This window comes from Gopherus flavomarginatus, chromosome 3 (genome assembly GCF_025201925.1).
Source record: "Gopherus flavomarginatus isolate rGopFla2 chromosome 3, rGopFla2.mat.asm, whole genome shotgun sequence".
NCBI lineage: Eukaryota > Metazoa > Chordata > Testudines > Testudinidae > Gopherus > Gopherus flavomarginatus.
The window spans coordinates 101,731,902-101,751,293 of NC_066619.1; the positions used below are offsets into that span (position 1 = coordinate 101,731,902).

At 40.7% G+C, this 19,392-nt stretch overlaps 1 protein-coding gene across 1 annotated transcript in view; it reads left to right on the forward strand.

The window, feature by feature from the left end:
* Window positions 1–14,856, forward strand: part of CEP78 (centrosomal protein 78) — a 33,109-nt gene extending 18,253 nt beyond the window's left edge. The window contains exons 8-11 of the mRNA XM_050945433.1: window positions 3,160–3,237; window positions 5,643–5,809; window positions 9,466–9,619; window positions 12,150–14,856. Coding sequence (XP_050801390.1) covers window positions 3,160–3,237; window positions 5,643–5,809; window positions 9,466–9,619; window positions 12,150–12,665 — 915 coding nt within the window. The 3' untranslated portion in view covers window positions 12,666–14,856. The remainder of the gene's footprint in view (window positions 1–3,159; window positions 3,238–5,642; window positions 5,810–9,465; window positions 9,620–12,149) is intronic.
* The last annotated feature ends 4,536 nt before the right edge of the window (window positions 14,857–19,392 follow it).

Genomic DNA, 19,392 nt, shown 5'->3' on the forward strand with positions numbered 1-19,392 from the left:
AAGGACTGCAGAAGAGGGTAAACTAACAAAAGGACACATTTCAAAAGTGAGTACCAAGGCTGCACAACAAACCTGGAACATGCACACGTTTTAGTATGACAAATGGGTGCAATTAAGTCAACTTCATTTGAAATTTTGGCTTCTAATAATACTTAGGAGGAGATTCACCAGAAATTGTTTTTTCCTCTCTACAGTGTAGACACTTATTTGCTTGTTCCTAATTAAGGGCCTAATCCTGCAAACACTTAGTCTCAGTGGTTGTGCCTACCACTTCTTTGGGACTGTTAACAGTAGTAAGCAGTGTGCCAGTAGTGTTTGTATTATTGGGCAAATCTATAAGACCTAATGTACTTTTGATGGGCAAGTATGTAATAATGATAATTAAGAAGTCTGTTACATGTGGTATATTAAACTGGCAGAGCCTAGATTAAGAATTTATTTATTGACTTGATGTTACATAATGTAATAGATGGCCATGAAATTGTTATCTAAAGAATTATTGTAGGGCTGTTTGCAGTACCATTTTAAAGTGTATCCTTTATTATTATTTCTTTTATTATATTATTATTTTATTATTTACAAACCTCTATTTTCAGGGGTTTAACCATGCTATAAACTTTTTCCCTGGGAAGAAATGTAGTGACTTAGCCAGAACAGCAAACATTAAAATAAATAAACTTTGTCACTCTTTGAATGCTGAACCAAGTTTCTTCCCAGGGCAAAAGTATATATTGGTATTTAAAAACCCTAAATACAAAAGAATTACTTGGTAACATTAGAGAAAAACTTAAATGATGCAAAGAGCACTTTGAGAATTGGTCAGATCCATAAAATCTATGGCTTACTCCAAAATTCTTCTTCAAGCATTGCCTGCCTGGATTCCAGGATGAGGCGGCGTATGCACCTCAGCATGCAAATGTGGAACTTTCTGGATGCTAGTGTCTCTGGTGCACATCAACCTGCATATCTTGTTGTTGTCCTCCCCGACCCATCAGACAATGTCGAAGGAGATGTAACCCCAACTATTACACAATTTCTTCTGATGTAGGCAAGAAGCAGGAATGCAGTAATATCTGCTGTCCCCTCAGAAAAAACTTTGAGGGTTTTTTTTTTATGCTCTTAAGGTATTTTTAATGTGGTGTTATACATTGGCAAAAAAAAAATAAATCAGTTTTGGCATTATTGGAATGTTTTCCTAAGCATCTCTGACTCTTTTCCCCCCCCTGCAAGTCCCCCTTTTTCTTGATTTGTGAAAGCGAAGACCAACTCCCCTTTGTAATGGCATAAAGTCTGTCGTAGACAAGTACCTTTTAGTGCTTGTGAAGGAAGAAGTCTGTATTCAGCTAGATCTGTCTCTAAGATAAGTTTCTGTGAGGCTTTCTACATATCTGTAGCTGTCCTTGCATAAACTCTCCTCTGGCTCTGAGTACCTGGAGGAAGATGAGGCTGTAGAAGGCCCATTCTCATATTTTTAGTCTGTAAATGATCCTGTCGCTTGAACCACCAGCCTCCCTAACTCAGGGTTTCAAGACTTTCGAGAAACTCTTGAGAAGCCTAGCTGAAATCCTGCACTTCTAGTTGTTTGTAACTTGTTACTGAGTAATTCTGTCAGCACCCTTTTTTTTTTGACTAAGTGTGTTCTAGAACTTGCAATAGACCTCTTGCTTATCCCTAGATCTATTCCTCCCACCTCCTAGAAGAGCTGACTTTTTTTTTTTAAAGTTTCACAAGAGTATCGTTTTTAATATTCCTCCTGTCTCGGACACTCTGATCAGCTGTGGCTCATGGGAATTTGATTGCATCAATGTGTACTAACTTCCCACCTACCCACTATTTTGGAGTCTTACAGTAGATTGTTAATATTAGAGGAAGGAACTGAATGCCAGTTGTGTATCTGTTCCCTAATGTGAACTTGAGTGGTGGTACATGTTGCACCAAAAGACATTACTATCCAAAAAGTTCAGAGGCTGTGCACAATACCTACATTTTAGATCCATGCATATAATCATGTGGGAGAACCACAGTTATAAGGACAAACAACTGTTGGTTTTGTTTTTTTAATTTGGTGCCACACAAGACCACACTAGTTATATGTGATAACTATCCTTAAATGGGATAACGGATGGAAGAATCTTTGTTTCTAAGTGCTTCCAATAGTAGTGTTGGCCATTCCTGGTGAAATAAGCTTCATGTGTGACCTGTCACTTGAGGAGAGGCAGCCAATTAGCCTCTCCAGCCCTTGTCATATACATCTTTGCTACAACTCTGCTCTACTTTCCTTTTAGCATATGCAATTTTCATCTTCACTGATCAGTGTTCAAGAATCTCTCAGACATTGGTGGTCTTGGAGCATGGTATAAAAGAGGAGTATAATCCAAAATGTCATATTCCAATTTAGTCTTCCCTTCTTTTATCTGAATTCGTTAATTTTGATTTAGACCTTTATTTTCTTTTGTTGCCTTTATAATAATCATAATCATAATAATTATTAATAAATATTGTTTATTAAGCCTACCAAAGTGTTTGGGGTCCTGAAAAATAAAAATATTAAAACATAATTAAAATAGAAATTTAAAATAAGCTCTTTAATCCAATCAAGTAACCAATTGAGGGAAGATCTAGTATTGGAGGGTAATGCCTATAACTTTGAAATCTTCATATTTCTATAAACATTCACAGTCCTGGATGATCAATGTAGCTATCAAATAAAAATGCATTTTACTTTTTCTAAACCCACTCTGAGATTTGACCAGTTAGGCTTATTTATTTTTAGAACAAGACAGACAAAAAGAAGAACAGAATCGATCCCTGAATTTATAGTTGGCAACACAAGACTATTGAAAAACGTTGGCAATAACATTTAAAGTTTTAAAGTAAACATTTTAGTCACATTTAAACTTTTTTATTTTAATCTGGCTAAATGATATTGTCATTTTATTAGAAAACGAAAAGTACTTCTCTCTCCTTTCTTCACCATCAAATCACCCCACTGCCTCAAAATTACATATTAGTAAACCAAAAATGACTTTCTTGCAGGTGACTATATCATATCTATAATGTTATGGACTAAGAGTATACATCCAATTAGAACACAAATATATTTATAGAGTATTCTAGGTGTGTCTGATACTTTAAAGATAATATTCTACTTTCTGACAGACAGAACTGGAAGAATGTCTATTAAAATTAAAGGAAGAAAGAAGGGCAAGAGTAAAGGCTGATGAACGGATAATGGAGGTAGTTATTGTTTGTTTAATATTTAATATCAGTTCACATTTGCTTTTATAGCTGCATACGTCGTATTATCTAAATGTTTAGTTTGGAGGAACTATCAATGACAATTATGTGTGCATTAATATATTCTATAATGGTCAAGCCACATTATGTGAACTAGTTTTTTAAAAAAATCTAGGGTTTTAATTGTTTTAAAATGACTAGTTCCATTCTTTTCTATAGAGGCTCATAGTACATTGATGAGCCTGGTATATCTGAATGCTTTCCAGCAGTGTCTTAAGTGACATGACTAACATCTGTCACGTGTTGTTCGTTCTCTCACCATCGCGGGAGAAGTGCATACAAGGGAGTGACTTGTTAGGTAGAATGCTGTTTTTTAATATACATGCTGCTATATGCAAGAGAAGGCAAGGTCAAAGAAATGCATATTTCAGTTGGCATTGAAGGTGGTGAGATTTATAATGGTCTTTAGTTCCTGAGGGCGTTCATTCTACAGACTTGGATTGGCTTCTGAGGATGTTCTGTCTTCCATACACATGAGCTTCACCCTTATTATGAAGAGCTGCATTGTCACACAGGATCATAATTGATTACCATAGTCTTTATCATGGAGCATTAGGTGATTTATTTTTTAGATATCTTGGAGCATCTTGAAGATAAGGACCAACACCTTGAACTTGATTTTATTTTCTACGGGAAGCCAATGTGGAACAGGGGACAGGGTTGATGTCTTCACAGTAGCCTGTATTGCTGAGAGAGACACTGCAGCATTCTTTACCAGTTAGTTTCCTAAATATTGCAGGCTTCATGCCCAGGTATATTGCATTGCTGTAGTCCCAGCTAAGAAAAGATGTGAATAACTGAGATCAAAGTAATGTCTCATTTACCAGCTTTAGAGAAATGGCAACATTTGTGTTTAGTAATGTGTGTTTGCCCTCTTGGTCTCTCACTGCTGGTCCCATTTCAGAGCCTTGAACTCCCGTTTTAGCCCAGCTGCTGTTTTCAGTGTGCTTTCAGTATCTAGCATCCAGGCCACTTCGATTGTTCACTTTTTGTTAAGAGTGATTAATCTTTGATTGCTTGTGATTTATAATAGACAATCAATTAACTATGTCTCTGTGGAGTTACTAGAAAGATTCTCCTGGTTAGAGAGTAACAAGTAAATAGGATTCCTTTAAACAAAACTCAGCTTCAAAGAAACAATGTATGAGTGGATTTGGGTTCTTATGTAGAGTTTAGATTGGAGGTAAATGTTGGGTTTAAATGTGGCAGTACTCTTCCAAGCTCAGCCCATGTGAGTTGCCATGAGGCATCACTCCCAGTACAGGATGTGGATGTCCAAAATATAGTTGTGTGTATACTCTAGGCTCCATTGGACAGCTTGAGCTTGACTGTCCCTCAGTAGATTTGGAATAATATCTGTGGGCACTTCTGAGCTCCTAGGGCTTGGCTTCCCATTGGTGGGGTGCTTAAATGTCTTGCTGGGCTTTATTGACTTGGCTCTCCCTTAATGGGGATCAGATGCTCTACTCTGCTAAGCCCCTTGTTTGGGGAGGAAAAAGATAAGTCATGGTACTCTTTCAAACGCCACCCACGGTAGATTGTGCAGATCTGTAAATCCCTCTCCTTTCTTACATGCCTTCATGAACAATGAAATACTTAGGCCTTGTCTATACTACCAATTATATCAGCAAAGCTTATGTCGCTTAGGGGTGTGAATAGAACACCCCCGAGTGACATAGTTTTGCCAGCATAAGTGGTAGTGTGCACAGTGCTATATTGTCAGGAGAGCTTCTCCCATCGACATAGCTACCATTGGTCTTTGTGGGTGGTTTAATTATGTTGACGGGAGAGCCCTCTCCTGTCAGCATAGAGTGGCTACATGAGAGATTATGCTGCCATGCAGCTGCACCAGTACAGCTGTGCTTCTTGTAAGGTCTCTTAGTATAGACAGACATAGCCTTAGAGTTGACATTCAAATCATCTTCAATGCGCATCTGAATTAAGACCTCACTAAGAAGTATGAGGGACTGTTCACAACTTTCAAAGCTATTGTTATAAATTCAGGAGGACACTGCTACACGGCAGACTTCCTTTTTTTCTTAAATGAAAGCTAAAATTCTCAGTCACAAGAAGGCGGCTGGCAAAAGGTGCCACTGTACTGGCCCATTATGAGATCTGGTTTAGACACATGTAACACTAAATATAAAGAGAATACTAACCTTTGCTAAGAGATATCTCTCTGTTGATAATGATTACACTGTCTTGGTTGCTTAAAGTGTTTCACAGAACACTTTTTTCAGCTAAAAGAGCGCAGTTTGAAATGCCTTGCATCCTTTTTCAAGACTTTTATATCATCCTTAGTGATAACATTGTGATACTTACTTTTTTCTCATCTTTTTTTGTAGCTGGAAGTTGAAAATGCCCGATTAAGGAATCTAAACTTCTCTCTGTCTGAGGTTCTTCATGCGCAGTCAGTAACCAACATGATTCTGGAAGATGAAGGTGTTCTGGGCAGCATTGAGACCTCTTTCCAAAAGTTTCATGCTTTTTTAGATCTTCTTAAAGATGCTGGGTAGGTTATTATAATATCTGAGTTTTTTTACCTTGTTCTGTTACATCTTCCACCTGTTCCTGCCCCATCTTCCTCCTGATAGGGCATGCCTCCCCTCTAGGTGTCTAAGAGGATCTCATGGGTCTCCTAGACACCTGGAAGGGAGACATGCACTATCAGGAGTAAATAGAAAATAAACTTCCCCCCTCCCAACTTTTTTTTGCTCAGTAGAACCAATGACCCAAATTTACTTACCTGTCTCTAGGATCGACTTTCAGGATTTCCAACTCCCTCCTCTTTTTTTTCTTTTTTTAAGATACAGAAACTTCTCCTTCCTTCCAAGCATTCCCCCCTTACCTCCATTTCCCAGCAGCTCTGGAAATTTGGCTCTCAGAAATCCTAGTGCTGAGAGGAAAGTTCCTTCGCCCTCTGCACATGGGACCTCTGGTCTCAGACTCTGATTAGAGGCAGCAGTTTGTTTGTTTTGTTGACCCTTCTATCGTCTTTCCAAGAGCGGTTTCTCTCCCTCACTGGCTTTTTGCTTATCTCAGAAGATATACAGTATGCCTTTGCCATGACAACCTTGGAATGGAGTAGCATGGCCTGGAGGCTTTCCTCTGCACTCTTAGAAGATATACACTTACAGGTCTAAATCAAAAAAGAAAAGCAAGGCCACACAAAAGCTATGGCAGAATTAAATGAACAAGTTAGTCAAAATATTTTTGGACCTTAAGTTTGGCTCTCTATTTCTTCATCTCAGACAAGACCACTAGACACAGGAAAATCTCAGTCCAAAAATCTCTAATGGATTTGGTAGGCCAGATGATTAAAAGTTGAATTATTAGTGGCTTTTGATCATTCTCCGATGTCTTATGAGCAAATATAGCTTTTGTAAATTTCACTCACACAGCTCTTTCCATCAACCAATCCCTGATTCAGCAGTAATAGAGGTGGTTTTCCAAATGGCTTCTACTCCAGAAAATAATTCTATTACCTCATGAACAAATTGCTCTTGGAGAAAGATTGAAGAACTTTTTTCCTCCTGTGCAGATTACACTTCAGACATGTGAACTCTCCAGTTAGGAAGAGACTGTCTATAGAGCCCCTAGACACTGCTCCTCTGGATTTTCCTGTCTTCTTTCCTTCCTCAGAACTCAAACAACAAGCTTGACCAGACAGTGATAAGTCTCATTGGCTAGGAACCATTGTTCCAAATCCAGCAAAAGAGGCAATTTCCCCTGCCCCCTAGATTTTGGAGGGGCAAGGTAAAAAAGAGAGGTTTGCCTTGTTCTGGGCCTTTTCAGATTGAATCTAGAGCTAGGCAATGTTGTTTTTTTTCAGTGAATGCATTTTTCAGGGCACCGAAACTTTATTGAATTTGGCCAAATAGTTTCAGGCAGAAAAAAAATTAAAAATTCAGAAATGTCCAAATGAACATTTTTGAATTGATATTTTCTAAACAAAATGTCTATTTGAAATTACATTTTTATTTGACAAGAAAAACAAAAAAAATCAGTTTTTTTTCCGTTTGAAATGAACCAAATTTTTGTTTCAGATTTTTTTGGTTCAATCACCACACCAAAACATCTGGATTCTCTGTAACTTAAAGTCTTTAAATTATGATTTGAGGGCTTCAGTAACTCAGTCAAAGGTTCTGGGTGTTTTACAGGAGTGGGAGGGTAAGATTCTGTGGCCTGCAATGTGCAGGAGGTCAGATTAGACGAGGATCATGATAGTCTCTTCTCGCCTATGAGTTGTTGAGCTGGGGACATTATCCATCCAAAAATTATACATGCAGCTTATTCTCCTTCCTCTCCCCTCTCTTCCCCCCCCCAAAGATGGTTTTCAGGCTAACTCCAGAATTGGCTCTCAACAGAAATTTTGCTTTTCACTTGTATCAGTCAATTTTCTGACCTGTTCCTGTCCTATACTCTGTCACAGTGGTCCCCAACCGTTTTTGTCTGGCTGGCGCTGGATGACGAGCCACCAAGGACTGTGGCCAGCGGACAAGCTTCCGCCGAAATGCTCCCAAGAAGTGGCAATGTCAAGAGGCGTCGCCGCTGAAATGCTGCCAAAAATCAGCAGCATTTTGGTGGCGACGCCTCTTGACGCTGTTTTTAGGTGGCATTTTGGCGGATGTTTGTCCGACAGCCAGTACGTGGGCACAGATAGATGCCCCGTGGGCGCCATGCCAACTGCAGGCACTGCGTTGGGGACCACTGCTCTATCACAACCTGGAAAAACAGTTGCATACTTTGTATGTGGCCAACAAGGTGAAATTTAACTTCCACCATACATAACCTTGAAGTCTGGCATGGGAGAGAAGTCTTTGAGAGAGGGTACAAAGCTTCCAGGTCTACTATGATAAAATTTCTCTTTCATATGTTTATGGTGACTATGAGAGGATAAAGTAAATGATCAAGCCACAAATTATCCAATAAGGATTTCCTCTGCAGCGGTAAAAGCACACAGTACTAAGACAATGCTGCCATGTGTGTAGTATGCCATATCTTTCAAATAGATCTGCAGTATAACTTTTTAGTTGTCAGTGCATTCCTCTTCTAAGTGCTTATGATGCTGATGCATCAGACCAAACCAAAAGCAGCTTTTTGATGAAGGACACTCTAGTCTTCCTTTGGTCTCTTGCAGTAAACATACTGGTATTATTAAATATATTAAAATGTTTCTGATATTTCACGGAGTCAGTCTGAGTTGGAAATTTTTGTTCTCCCCATTGATGAGGGAAATTTCCTACTACTTGCTGGTTCCCATCAGTGCAGGAGTTGTGGATCAGCTAGTATATACTTTGGAAGGGATAATAATAAGTTAAATTGATTGTACTTTTTTTCCTCACCTATTGTTGTGTGTGTGTGCTTGTATTGCATGTTCCTTTGATGTATGTGTCGTTCCTGTCATTAAAAATAAGATTAATTCACTTATCTCAGATTATTCTTAGTAAGGGTTCTTTGGGAATGAGACTCCTTAAGTGAGAGAGACCTTTTGAAATACAAATTTTTCCTTAGAAAAAAATGTTCTTTCATGTTTTTAAGTTAATTTTTATCCTGTCTTCCTTGTATACTTAGTCAATGTTAATGGGTTTTTGTCAGTCGTTTGAATTTTTTCCTCTCAGGTCACTATTTTGTATTCTAGAACCACAAAATGTTGTTGTAATCCTGTCAGTTGATCTGCTTGGCAAAAACTGTAGGGTTTTCTTCTCTCTGAGCCAAACTGTGATTTTCTTGCTCACATTGAATATTATCTGACTGCATAGATAGGCCCATTGATTTCACTGGGAGTCTGGGATTAATAGGGAAAGATAATCATTGTTAATAAAAGTATTACAACCTGACTCTCTGGTAGTACGGGGCAGAAAAAGTAACCCATAAGATAGAAGCATCTACTCTTCCTTTCCCAGCACCCCTTCCATCTCTACTGCTTCTTCGCTTCCCAGTTGAAGTTGTCTTATTTGTAGTGCAAAAGCAGGAGGGCAACACCTGTAGCTTATAGTAGCCATAATTTTTTATTATCTTTGGACTCCCCAGGCTTTAGAAAAGCCTAATATTAAAAGGGAAATTTCAAACAAATATTTATTTTGCAGCAGCTCTCTTCCTTCCTCTGGTACAGGTAATTACTACTCATTCCAGAAAGATCACATTTTACACACATTCTTTTAACAGACTTGGACAACTTGCTACAATAGCTGGGATAGACCAATCTGATTTTGGTTTGTTGGGCCATCCCCAAATGAATTCTACTGTCAGCAAACCTGCTATTGTACAAAAGGAGAAATCATATGAAGAAGAAAGACAAGAACAAACACAGACTAGCAAAGTAAGTGTGTGTGTGGCGGGGGAATCGGAAGTACAGTAACTCCTCACTTAACGTTGTCCCGATTAACGTTGTTTCATTGTTGCGTTGCTGATCTGTTAGGGAATAGGCTAGTTTAAAGTTGTGCAATGCTCCCTTATAATGTTGTTTGGCAGCTGCCTGATTTATCCACTGTTTGCAGGGTTCTCTGGAAGAGCAGCCCCTTCTTGTGGGAATTAGAACCGGGGGGGGGGGCCCAGCAGTCCTCCATCAGCTCCCCTAAATTCCCTGTAAGGTATGTGGCTCGGCAGCTGCCTAGCAGCAGTTCAAGGGGCCCTCCCCCCACAGTGCTGTTCCTGACCTGCCCTCTGCTTTGGAGCTGCTCCCAGGTGCTTCCTGCTTGCTGGGGGAAGGTGGGAGAGGGGTGCTGATATCGGGATGTTCCCCTGCTCCTGACCCCCTCCAGTCCCCATGCACCGCTCCATACCCCGTCTCCGCAGAGCGGAGGCAGGGCCGGCTCCAGGGTTTTTACCACCCCAAGCAGCAAAAAGAAAAAAAAAAAGCTGTGATTGCAATCTGCAGCTCTACTGCTGCCGCTTCAGTCTTCGGCAGCAATTCGGCAGCTGGGCCTTCGCTCCGAGAGGGACTGAGGGACCCGTCGCCAAATTGCTGCCGAAGACCCGGATGTGCTGCCCCTCACCGTTGGCCACCCCAAGCAGCTGCTTGCTGGGCTGGTGCCTGGAGCTGGCCCTGAGGGGGGCAGGGCTCCTGGACAGAAAGGAGGGAGCTTGCCAGAAGCTATTGCTTCCTGTCTGATCTGCTTAATAGGGCAATGTACTTGAAGTGGGGTCAGCGTACTTAAAGGGACAATGCACGTCTCTTTCCCTCTCACTCACCTTGCATGCACCCCCGAGCACTTTGGAAAGTCAGTGCATGTGCTGTAAGGAGGAGCAAATGGTGCGCTCCAGCTGGATAGCATGGGCTCAGCATCATGTTCAGTTTTTTCAGGAAAGTGTTTGCAGCTACTGCCCTGCATCTATTGTATTTCCTCCCTCCTGCCTCAGTCCATGCTGCCTTGTAGAGTGTGAGGCTACATTAACAACAGCATATTAACCCTTGAGGGCTCAGCCGAGTGTTGCTACTTCATTTAGCAGCAAGGCATTCCCTGAGAAATATTCCACCCTCTTACTCCACAACCTCAACCAAGCTTCACAATCATTCATTGCTGTGTACAATATTAAACTGTTTGTTTAAAACTTTTGAGTCTGTTGGAATACATGGAATTGGATTCCAGAGTCAAGAGCCCTTCAGTAAGAACACCCATTCTTAAAATGTGCAGATCTGGGGGCTGTCAGCTTGAGCGTTCCAGAGGATCTTAACGGCAAGGTTAAAAAATGAGTCGGTATCCAAAACCTTGTCTACTGTAGAAAAAAATTGGTTTTGCTACAATATCATTGTAACCATGTAGCATGCTTGTAACACACTTCGCATCCACATTAAAAGTACTCCAAATGGTTTACAAGCATGCTACCAACTGCAGGACACTGTGGAATTATGAGGACTGGTCTATACTCTCCGACTAAATCAAATCAGTTTTAATATTAGTTAAGCTGAGTGAGGTTTAAAACTAGTTGGAGTGTTACTGTAGATGAGGATCTTCTTGCTAAAACTGTTTTAGTGACTGATTTAGTTGTGGTTCTGGCCTCTGGAGCCTCGTCTATGCTGTCTGTAACTGATTTTAAAGATGATTTGAATCTTTTTTTTTTTTTTTTTTTTTTTTTTGGAAACTTAACCCATTATAGGAAGGCCTGATTATTTTTCCTGCCCCTTCCTTCCCCTCCTCCCTCCCTCCCAGTTTAAATGTATGTTTCTTTGTTTTTATCTGAACATTTTCACCCTGGAGGGTGTTAGTGCCGATGTGAATGCAGACTAACTGAAGGGTTCATCTAATCTTTCCACTGCTGTCCACAGTACACCAGTGGCTTCAGAAAATCTCCCACCATCCACTGCTACTGGGAGCTAGAGATTATTATTTGTATTACCATGGCAACGAGTAGCCCCGTCATGGACCAGGACATGATTTTGCTAGGGGCTGTACAAACACAGAACAGATTGTGGGATAGGTACTAAGAAGGCATTGCAATTTAAATAATTTAGGACAACACTAGTGTGGGCACAAGGCAAGCATGTAATGGTTCTTAAATAATTCTGCATGACTAGTTTGGCTTTATTAACTCCAATGTGCTTTAACTCGTTCAGTGCAACTGGTTCAGTTTTAAGGTGTAGAACAAGGCCCAAAATAAATGGGGCAAGCAAAACTGTTGCAATATGCCCATTTCTTCTACATTAGTTTTCCCTAACCACTCTCAGTATCACTCTCTTTCCTAAACTACTTTTTCCAGAAAGTTCAAAGGATGTTATAAAAATGTACCCTCATCCAATTTCATTACGTATGTATTTTACAAAGCTGACTGTGTAATAGTACAGTAAATTAAATTAGTGGCTTCCTGGCTTCATTAAGAAATTTGATTTTATTTTGAATCTTTTGCTTCAGAATGTTGGTGGAGACTTCAAAGTTTCTCTTCCTGGCTTCATCCATTCTCAGGTCCTTGTGAATAATACCTGTGCCATTCCCAGAGAAATACAAGAATTTCAGGTCACTGTTCAGCAGCAGCAAGGTTTATTGGGAGAAACCGAAGCTCAAATGGATAATCAAGGAAAGGAAATATCCAAAAATAGCAGGCCATCATCCTCTGAGAAGAGTGTCAAATTAAGTGAACAGACAAAAGGACATTCTTTGAAGCAATCAGCTACTAGTCAGTGTTCATTTTCTGATTCCAATGTAAATCTGAAGAGCAAGGGTAGCAAAAAATTCAGTGCCACTTCTAGTGAAGACAGCCAAAACGGTTCCTCAAAAAAACACATCTACAGAACAAATGAAACTGGAATTGTAAATGTTGCAGTCCGAGGAGATCAAAGTAAACACCAAACAGCAGATCATTCTAGAAATGACACAGAGGGATTTGATTCTGAAATACAAGAAAGTATCCATTCCATGAAAAGCATTTGAAATGAGTCTAAAAAGAAAGTTCACATTATTTTCCACATGTGTAGAATAAAAAATATCCATAGTTTCTTTTTGAGAGAAATGTATGCTTTGAAAACTTTGTAAAACTTTTCACACTCTTGACTGTTTCTGTTTCATATAACCGTAATCTTTTCTCATTACATAGTTTTTAGCAAAACCAAATGAAACATCATCAGAATGGTACCCTTCAATGTTGTCTGAGTTTAGAAAGGCTCTGATGTGATGCATAGGGGTGTTTGATTTCCTGTGCAGTACAAATGAATATAGATTTATTAAATAGTAAAGTTTTAAACAAATAAAATGAATGAGACAGTACTAATTATGATTTGCATTTTTAGTTGATCATATTTCAGACCATTGTTTAGTTGCAATTGCATATCCATTGGTGCCTAAGACACTATGGTATATTCTCCCTTCATTGTTTATGCATAGCTCCCATTATTACTGGGAAAATCAAGGGTGAGTCTAAACCCCTTGCTAGTTAATACTGTTCATTGAAGTATGTTCTTGGTTCATAATTATAGACACAATAGTGGTTTTGTATCTCTGGCAGTAACACATGAATTGAAATTACAGTAATACTATATAAGTGATTTGTTTTCTTCTTTTTTATTATTATAGAACGTAAGCCATAACTCTTACTGGCTCAATTGAAAATTTCAAGCATTTTTGTTGTTTTCAGACAGTGGAGTGTATCTCTATTTAATCAGCCTATATTAGGTATGGTGATTCTGTTTTTGTATTAAGACAGTTATTGATTGCATTCAATCACTAGCATGTCCCACTTGAAACTGTAGTTTCTGAGATGGTGATGGTTATTCTGAGATAGTGAAACCAATTTGATTTGGCTTCATAGAGATGGCTAAGAAGTTTAGTATTGGGATCACTTCCTGCTTGCTGGTTCAAGACTAGCTAGTGAAGTCATTACTATCAAATGGCTGTTAAATGGTCTTTTAAAATGAATGAATTGTGTTGGTCCAGTTCTTAGTGGACAAGTGCCCTTATCACAAAAATTCGTATTCTATCTAATGTGTCCTCTTGTTAGTAATCTTAGCAGTGATGCCAATGACAGAAGGAACACAGAGCCTGAAAAATCAGATTTTGATGCTGCTGAGAGTAACAAAAATACCTAGGAAGTTAGAACTACCTCCTTGCCCTAGAGCAAGGGTGGCCAACCTGAGCCTGAGAGGGAGCCAGAATTTACCAATGTACATTTCCAAAGAGCCATAGTAGTACATCAGCAGCCCCCTATCAGTACCTCCACTCCCACTCCCAGAGCCTCCCACCCACCGGCAGCCTGCCAATCAGCACTGTCCCCCGAGAGGGTGGGAAGGGGTGGAGTGGGGGCAGGGCCTCTGGCAGAGCCAGGGGTTGAGCAGTGAGCAACCCCCAGCACATTGGAAAGTTGGTGCCTGTACCTCCAGCCCCAGAGTTGGGGCCTATACAAGGAGCCGCATATTAAATTCTGAAGAGCCACATGTGACTCCGGAGCCACAGGTTGGCCACCCCTGCCCTAGAGGACACTCCAGAACAGCATTGAGACACTCTGGTTCGGGCAGTGGGGAATCCTTTCAGTCCATTTAATGAAGAAATATGAAATTTCAGTGATTATAAAAGATTGACAGCCCTAGAGATTGAAGTTTCTTGAATTTAAAAGAAGAACAAAATTGAACTTTTTTTTTCCAGCGAAATTGTTTAACCTTATCTGGGATATTGCTTCTAGTGGAAAATGTTATCCCACACAAATGGAAAAATATTGAAATAATATGGAAGTCTGGATGAAACTTTGTTTCCTTTCATAGCAGAAATCATGAGGTGGGTCAACTAATGGCTGGAATTAAGATACTTCTTTGTAAGCCAGGAGAATTTCTTATTTTCAATGAAAAACCCATTCTGTATCTTGTAGGTGATATCTAGCTTTCTAGTTAGTGATAAACATGTAGTATGTTGTTGAAGCAATGGTTTCCTTAAAATTTTTTAGTTTTAAACTATCTGTAGCAATTAACCTTAAACTTCTAATTTCTTTGTACCCTCTGAGTATGAAACATAAAATACAAAACTACTAATTCAAGATTTTGTTCTAGGCTTAAATTGCCTGCATAATATTGAACTGAACACTTTTATTTTATTTGAATTTCTGCAGAGACTGAATGGACTGAAAAAAGTCTACTTGATCTCTCTCTCTCTCTCTCTCTCTTGTCTTTCCTCTTGAATTATTTCTGCCTAATATTCTTGATAGATTTGTGGGAGATGAATCCAAAAAAATACTTTAAATAGAAACGTTATGTAAATATTTTTTTAAAATAAAGTTTGTAAAGAATAAAGCATTCTTGTCCTTTTGTCATGAGGTTTCTAATGGAAAAAGTGTAGGCTTGTGAATATTAGAAAGGACTCCTCTAAGATCATCTAGCTATTCTATCTTAAGGGGACTCTTGTACACATAATGAACAGCAACTGCTTTATAACCAGAACCATCTGTAATATGTCCTAAAGAGCGAATATGAGGGACTCAAGACCACTGCTAACTGAAAAAAGTGAAGTGTCCAAAATATTGTTTTTCATTACTGTGTTCAGTTATCGAGAAAAAGGAATAATGGCTGTAATGAAGAGAGATCTAGACAACATATATGTGTTGAAGTGTGGCTTTTTTCAAGATTGTAAAGCAAGTAATTATTTTCAAAAGTTGGCAATTTTTCTGTGGAAAATTGAACTTTTTTTTTATTTTTTTAAACAATGCATGCGTCTGATAGCTCAGCTGTTCATATTTTTAAAAGAATTCACTCTCGAGGAGTTGGAAGTGATGCTGTTAGTCCCCCAAAGCCATATGGATTAGTGGATTATGCATGGAGCTAGGAGAAAGGAGGTACTAAAATCTGTTTCCAGCTTGTCACTAACTTTGCTTATTCCTGCACATTTAAATAGCACCTTTACAGTCATCATTGAATTATGCAGTAGGTTGATACATTTACCCTGATTTCACTGATGAGGAAAACTGATTATCAGAGGTTATAGGAAAGATCACAGAACAAGGTTTAGCACCACAAGTTAATGTCTAATCTGCTAGATCACCATGGCTTTCAAGCAAATGACTTTACCTGTTGGTGTTGACAGGGGCAAGTGACTGTATCAACACAGGATGAATAATAATGAAATGTCAACAAGACTGTAGTGTGAAGAAAGCAGCTGGTGCTTGATGTATGGATTAAAACCTTTACAGAAGAATTGGGCTATACTTGGCTTCTGTAAGCAGTCACATTTGTTATGGTTAAAGGGAGACAGATGATGTCTCTTGAGTGACAGCAGGTTCTTAAACATGCTTTGTAGCAGGTAATAAGCAGTATATGACAAACCTGTATAATAGTTTTATCAGATTGTTTAGATGCTGAGTAACACTTAGATACAGAAAATTAACAATTTGAAAATATCTAATAATTTCATACTGATGTCTCGACTTTAGTTAATCAAAAGTGACCCGATTTATTGAAGAAAAACTCATGTCATTGAAGATGACGTGATCCTGTTTCTCTGGCATACACCAGGTAGAATGGTATGAGAGACATTGTGGTAACTGAGTAAAGAGAAGCTACATGCTTGCTTCCAAGAGATGCCACAACTTTTGTCATACAGAGAGTACTGGGGACAAAATGAGCATCAGGTAACAGGATGTGGCACTAGCTGTGTCTCAGTTACATTTATTATTTTCTTTCAATTCAGAGCAATAAAATACTCTTGAATAAACTATCTGTGCACCTTGCCAATTATTCAAAATACAAAAACAAAACACAAATGTCAGTCAGCTTGCTCCATCTGAACAGGTCTAAATACCAATACCACCTAGTACGTAGGGAGAACTGAAATTCTCCTCAAAGGCCAGTTGAAACAAATGCGTCCTTCACCATGTCCTGAAAGTCAGCAGATGTAGGCTATACAGTAACTCCTCACTTAATGTTGTAGTTATGTTCCTGAAAAATGCAACCTGAAGTGAAACGATATTAAGGGAATCCAATTTCCCCATAAGAATTAATATAAATAGTGGGGCTTAGGTTCCAGGGAAAATTGTTTTTGCCAGATAAAAGGCATTATATACGTTTTAAACAAGCAATTTAATACAGGTATAAGGTTTTTTTAAAACAATTTTAAAGAATTTAATACAGTCATCATTACTGAGTATGAAGCTGGGTTGAGGTGGTGGAGTCAGAGTAGAAGAGGATGGATTGTCCGGCTGCTCCTCTTCCTGTTCTTGCAAGCACAGGCACTGACTTTGCAGGGGGTAGGGGGCTCAACCCTCGGCCCATCCACTGCACCCCTTCCCCCAAGCCCCCACCCTTGACTCACCTCTCCTCCCCTCCAACCACCTGCCCCTTTACTTCATGCATTACATCCTCGCTCCTCCTCCCTCCCTCCCCTCTGAATGCTGCAAGCCAGCTGATTGCCACGGGCAGGAGGCGGGGGGAGGAGAGGAAAAGCGCTGATCCATGAGGTCTGCCAGTGAGTGGGAGGTGCTTTGGGGAGAGGGCACGTAGGGAGGCTGCCAGCTTAACAGTGGAGCAACGTAATCTAGGCATGGCCCAATATCTAAACAAATACTTTGCTTCAGTCTTTAATTAGGCTAATGAGCTTAGAGATAATGGTAGGATGCCAAACGGAATGAGGATATGGAGGTAGATATTACCACATCCGAGGTAGAAGCCAAACTTGAACAGTTTAATGGGACTAAATTGAGGGGCCCAGATAATCTTCATCCAAGAATATTAAAGAAACTGGCACATGAAATTGCAAACGCATTAGCAAGAATTTTTAATGAATCAGTAAACTCAGGGGTTGTACCATACGACTGGAGAATTGCTAACATAGTTCCTATTTTTAAGAAAGGGAAAAAAAGTGATTCAAGTAACTATAAGCCTGTTAGTTTGACATCTGTATGCAAGGTCTTGGAAAAAATTTTGAAGGAGAAAGTAGTTAAGGACATTGAGGTCAATGGTAATTGGGACAAAATACAACATGGTTTTACAAAAGATAGATTGTACCAAACCAACCTGATCTCCTTTGAGAAGGTAACAGATTTTTTAGACAAAGGAAACGCAGTGGATCTTCCTGGACCCTGCTGTACACTGGGCACATGGCTCTTGAGAAGAGCCAGCACTGTAGGAGGGGCCTGATAATTATTCCTGTCCCCACACTTTCCACAGGATGTGATCATTGTGGAAGATATCTCGCTGCTGATAGTGAGCAGGGAATCAAGGGAGGATCTTCTCCAAGACTGCTGCTTCCGCCCTGGCCCCTATGTGGCTCGCCTGTGTGCAGCAATGATCCCTCCTTTCCCCCTCCCCATAACAGCACAGTGGTGCAGGAAAATTGCTGTTAATGGGGCAAGAAACAGCAGCTCTGCCGAAGAACTAGTGGCAGCGGATTGCCCAGTATCTCCACGAGTTTTCTGGAGATCTCTGAGGGAGATTCCCATGAAGCGAGGGAGTCTATCAACAGCCTGTTCTGCCGCTCAGACTAGGCATGTGGGGGTATGTGCATCATACAGGGACAAGCCTGCTTTCTCCAACTCTCCTGCCCCCAACAACTCGCTTCAGTGATTCCCAAAATCAGATCCACTTACCAGGGTCATCCTCTCCTCTTTGCGCTTCGCTATGACTGGCTAACCTCCTCTGGGGTGGAAAAGAGCACCTGGCTGCATGCATCTCTGACCTCTGAGTCATCCTCTGCCTCTGGGTCCCCCTCTCCCTCCACGTTGTCATTCAAGATTTCCTCCTCCTGGCTCAGTTCACTCTCGATTGACATGAACCACCGAAATATCCATAGTTGTCTTCACGGTGGACGTGGGGTCACCAGCGAGTATCGCGTCCAGCTCTTTATAGAACTGGCAACTCATGGGTGCAGCACTGGAGTGGCTGTTTGCCTCCCGCACTTTGTGGTAGGCATTCCGCAGCTCCTTCACTTTTACCCTACACTTCAATGTGTCCTGGTTATGGCCCCTTTCTGTCATGCGCCATGAAATCCGTCCATAGGTATCATAATTCCGATGGCTGGAGCACAGCTGTGACTGCACTCACAGGCACCAACTTTCTTTGGCAACGGTAGGTGCTCGCACCTCCCCGCTCCCGGCCCTGCCCCCAACTCCGCCCCCTCCCTGCCTCTATTGGACCCCTCCCCAAATCCCCGCCCTGGTGCCACCTCTTCCCTGAGTATGCTGTGTTCCTCCTCCTCCTACTCCCTCCCACCACTTGCCGCACTAAACAACTGTTTTGCAACAAAACACTAGGAGGGAAGTGGGAGAAGCATGGCTCGGCGGTGTGCTCAGGGGAGGAGGTGGAGGTGAGCTGGGGCAGGGCAGAGAGCTGCGATAGGTGCAGAGCACCCACCAATTTTTCCCTGTGGCATCCCTGGAGCAGCCACAGAGTCGGTGCCTATGACTGCACTGCCTCCTTTCCCCAAATGCTGACGAGGTCCAGCAGCTCAGCATTGCTCCACGTGGGGGATCACCTGGTGCGTAGATCAGGCATGGCCACCTGGAAAGATTCGCTGAGACCACTGCACGCATCGCTGAGCAAAGAGGAAGGGAACTTTTTCAAAATTCCAAAGAAATTTACAGGTGGGTTGACGGTCACCTGAGGGCAGAGTAGTAGAGTTCAAACCGATGACCGGAGAGGTGAGAACAGGCATTGTGGGACACCTCTTTGGAGGCCAATTGCAATGCTGT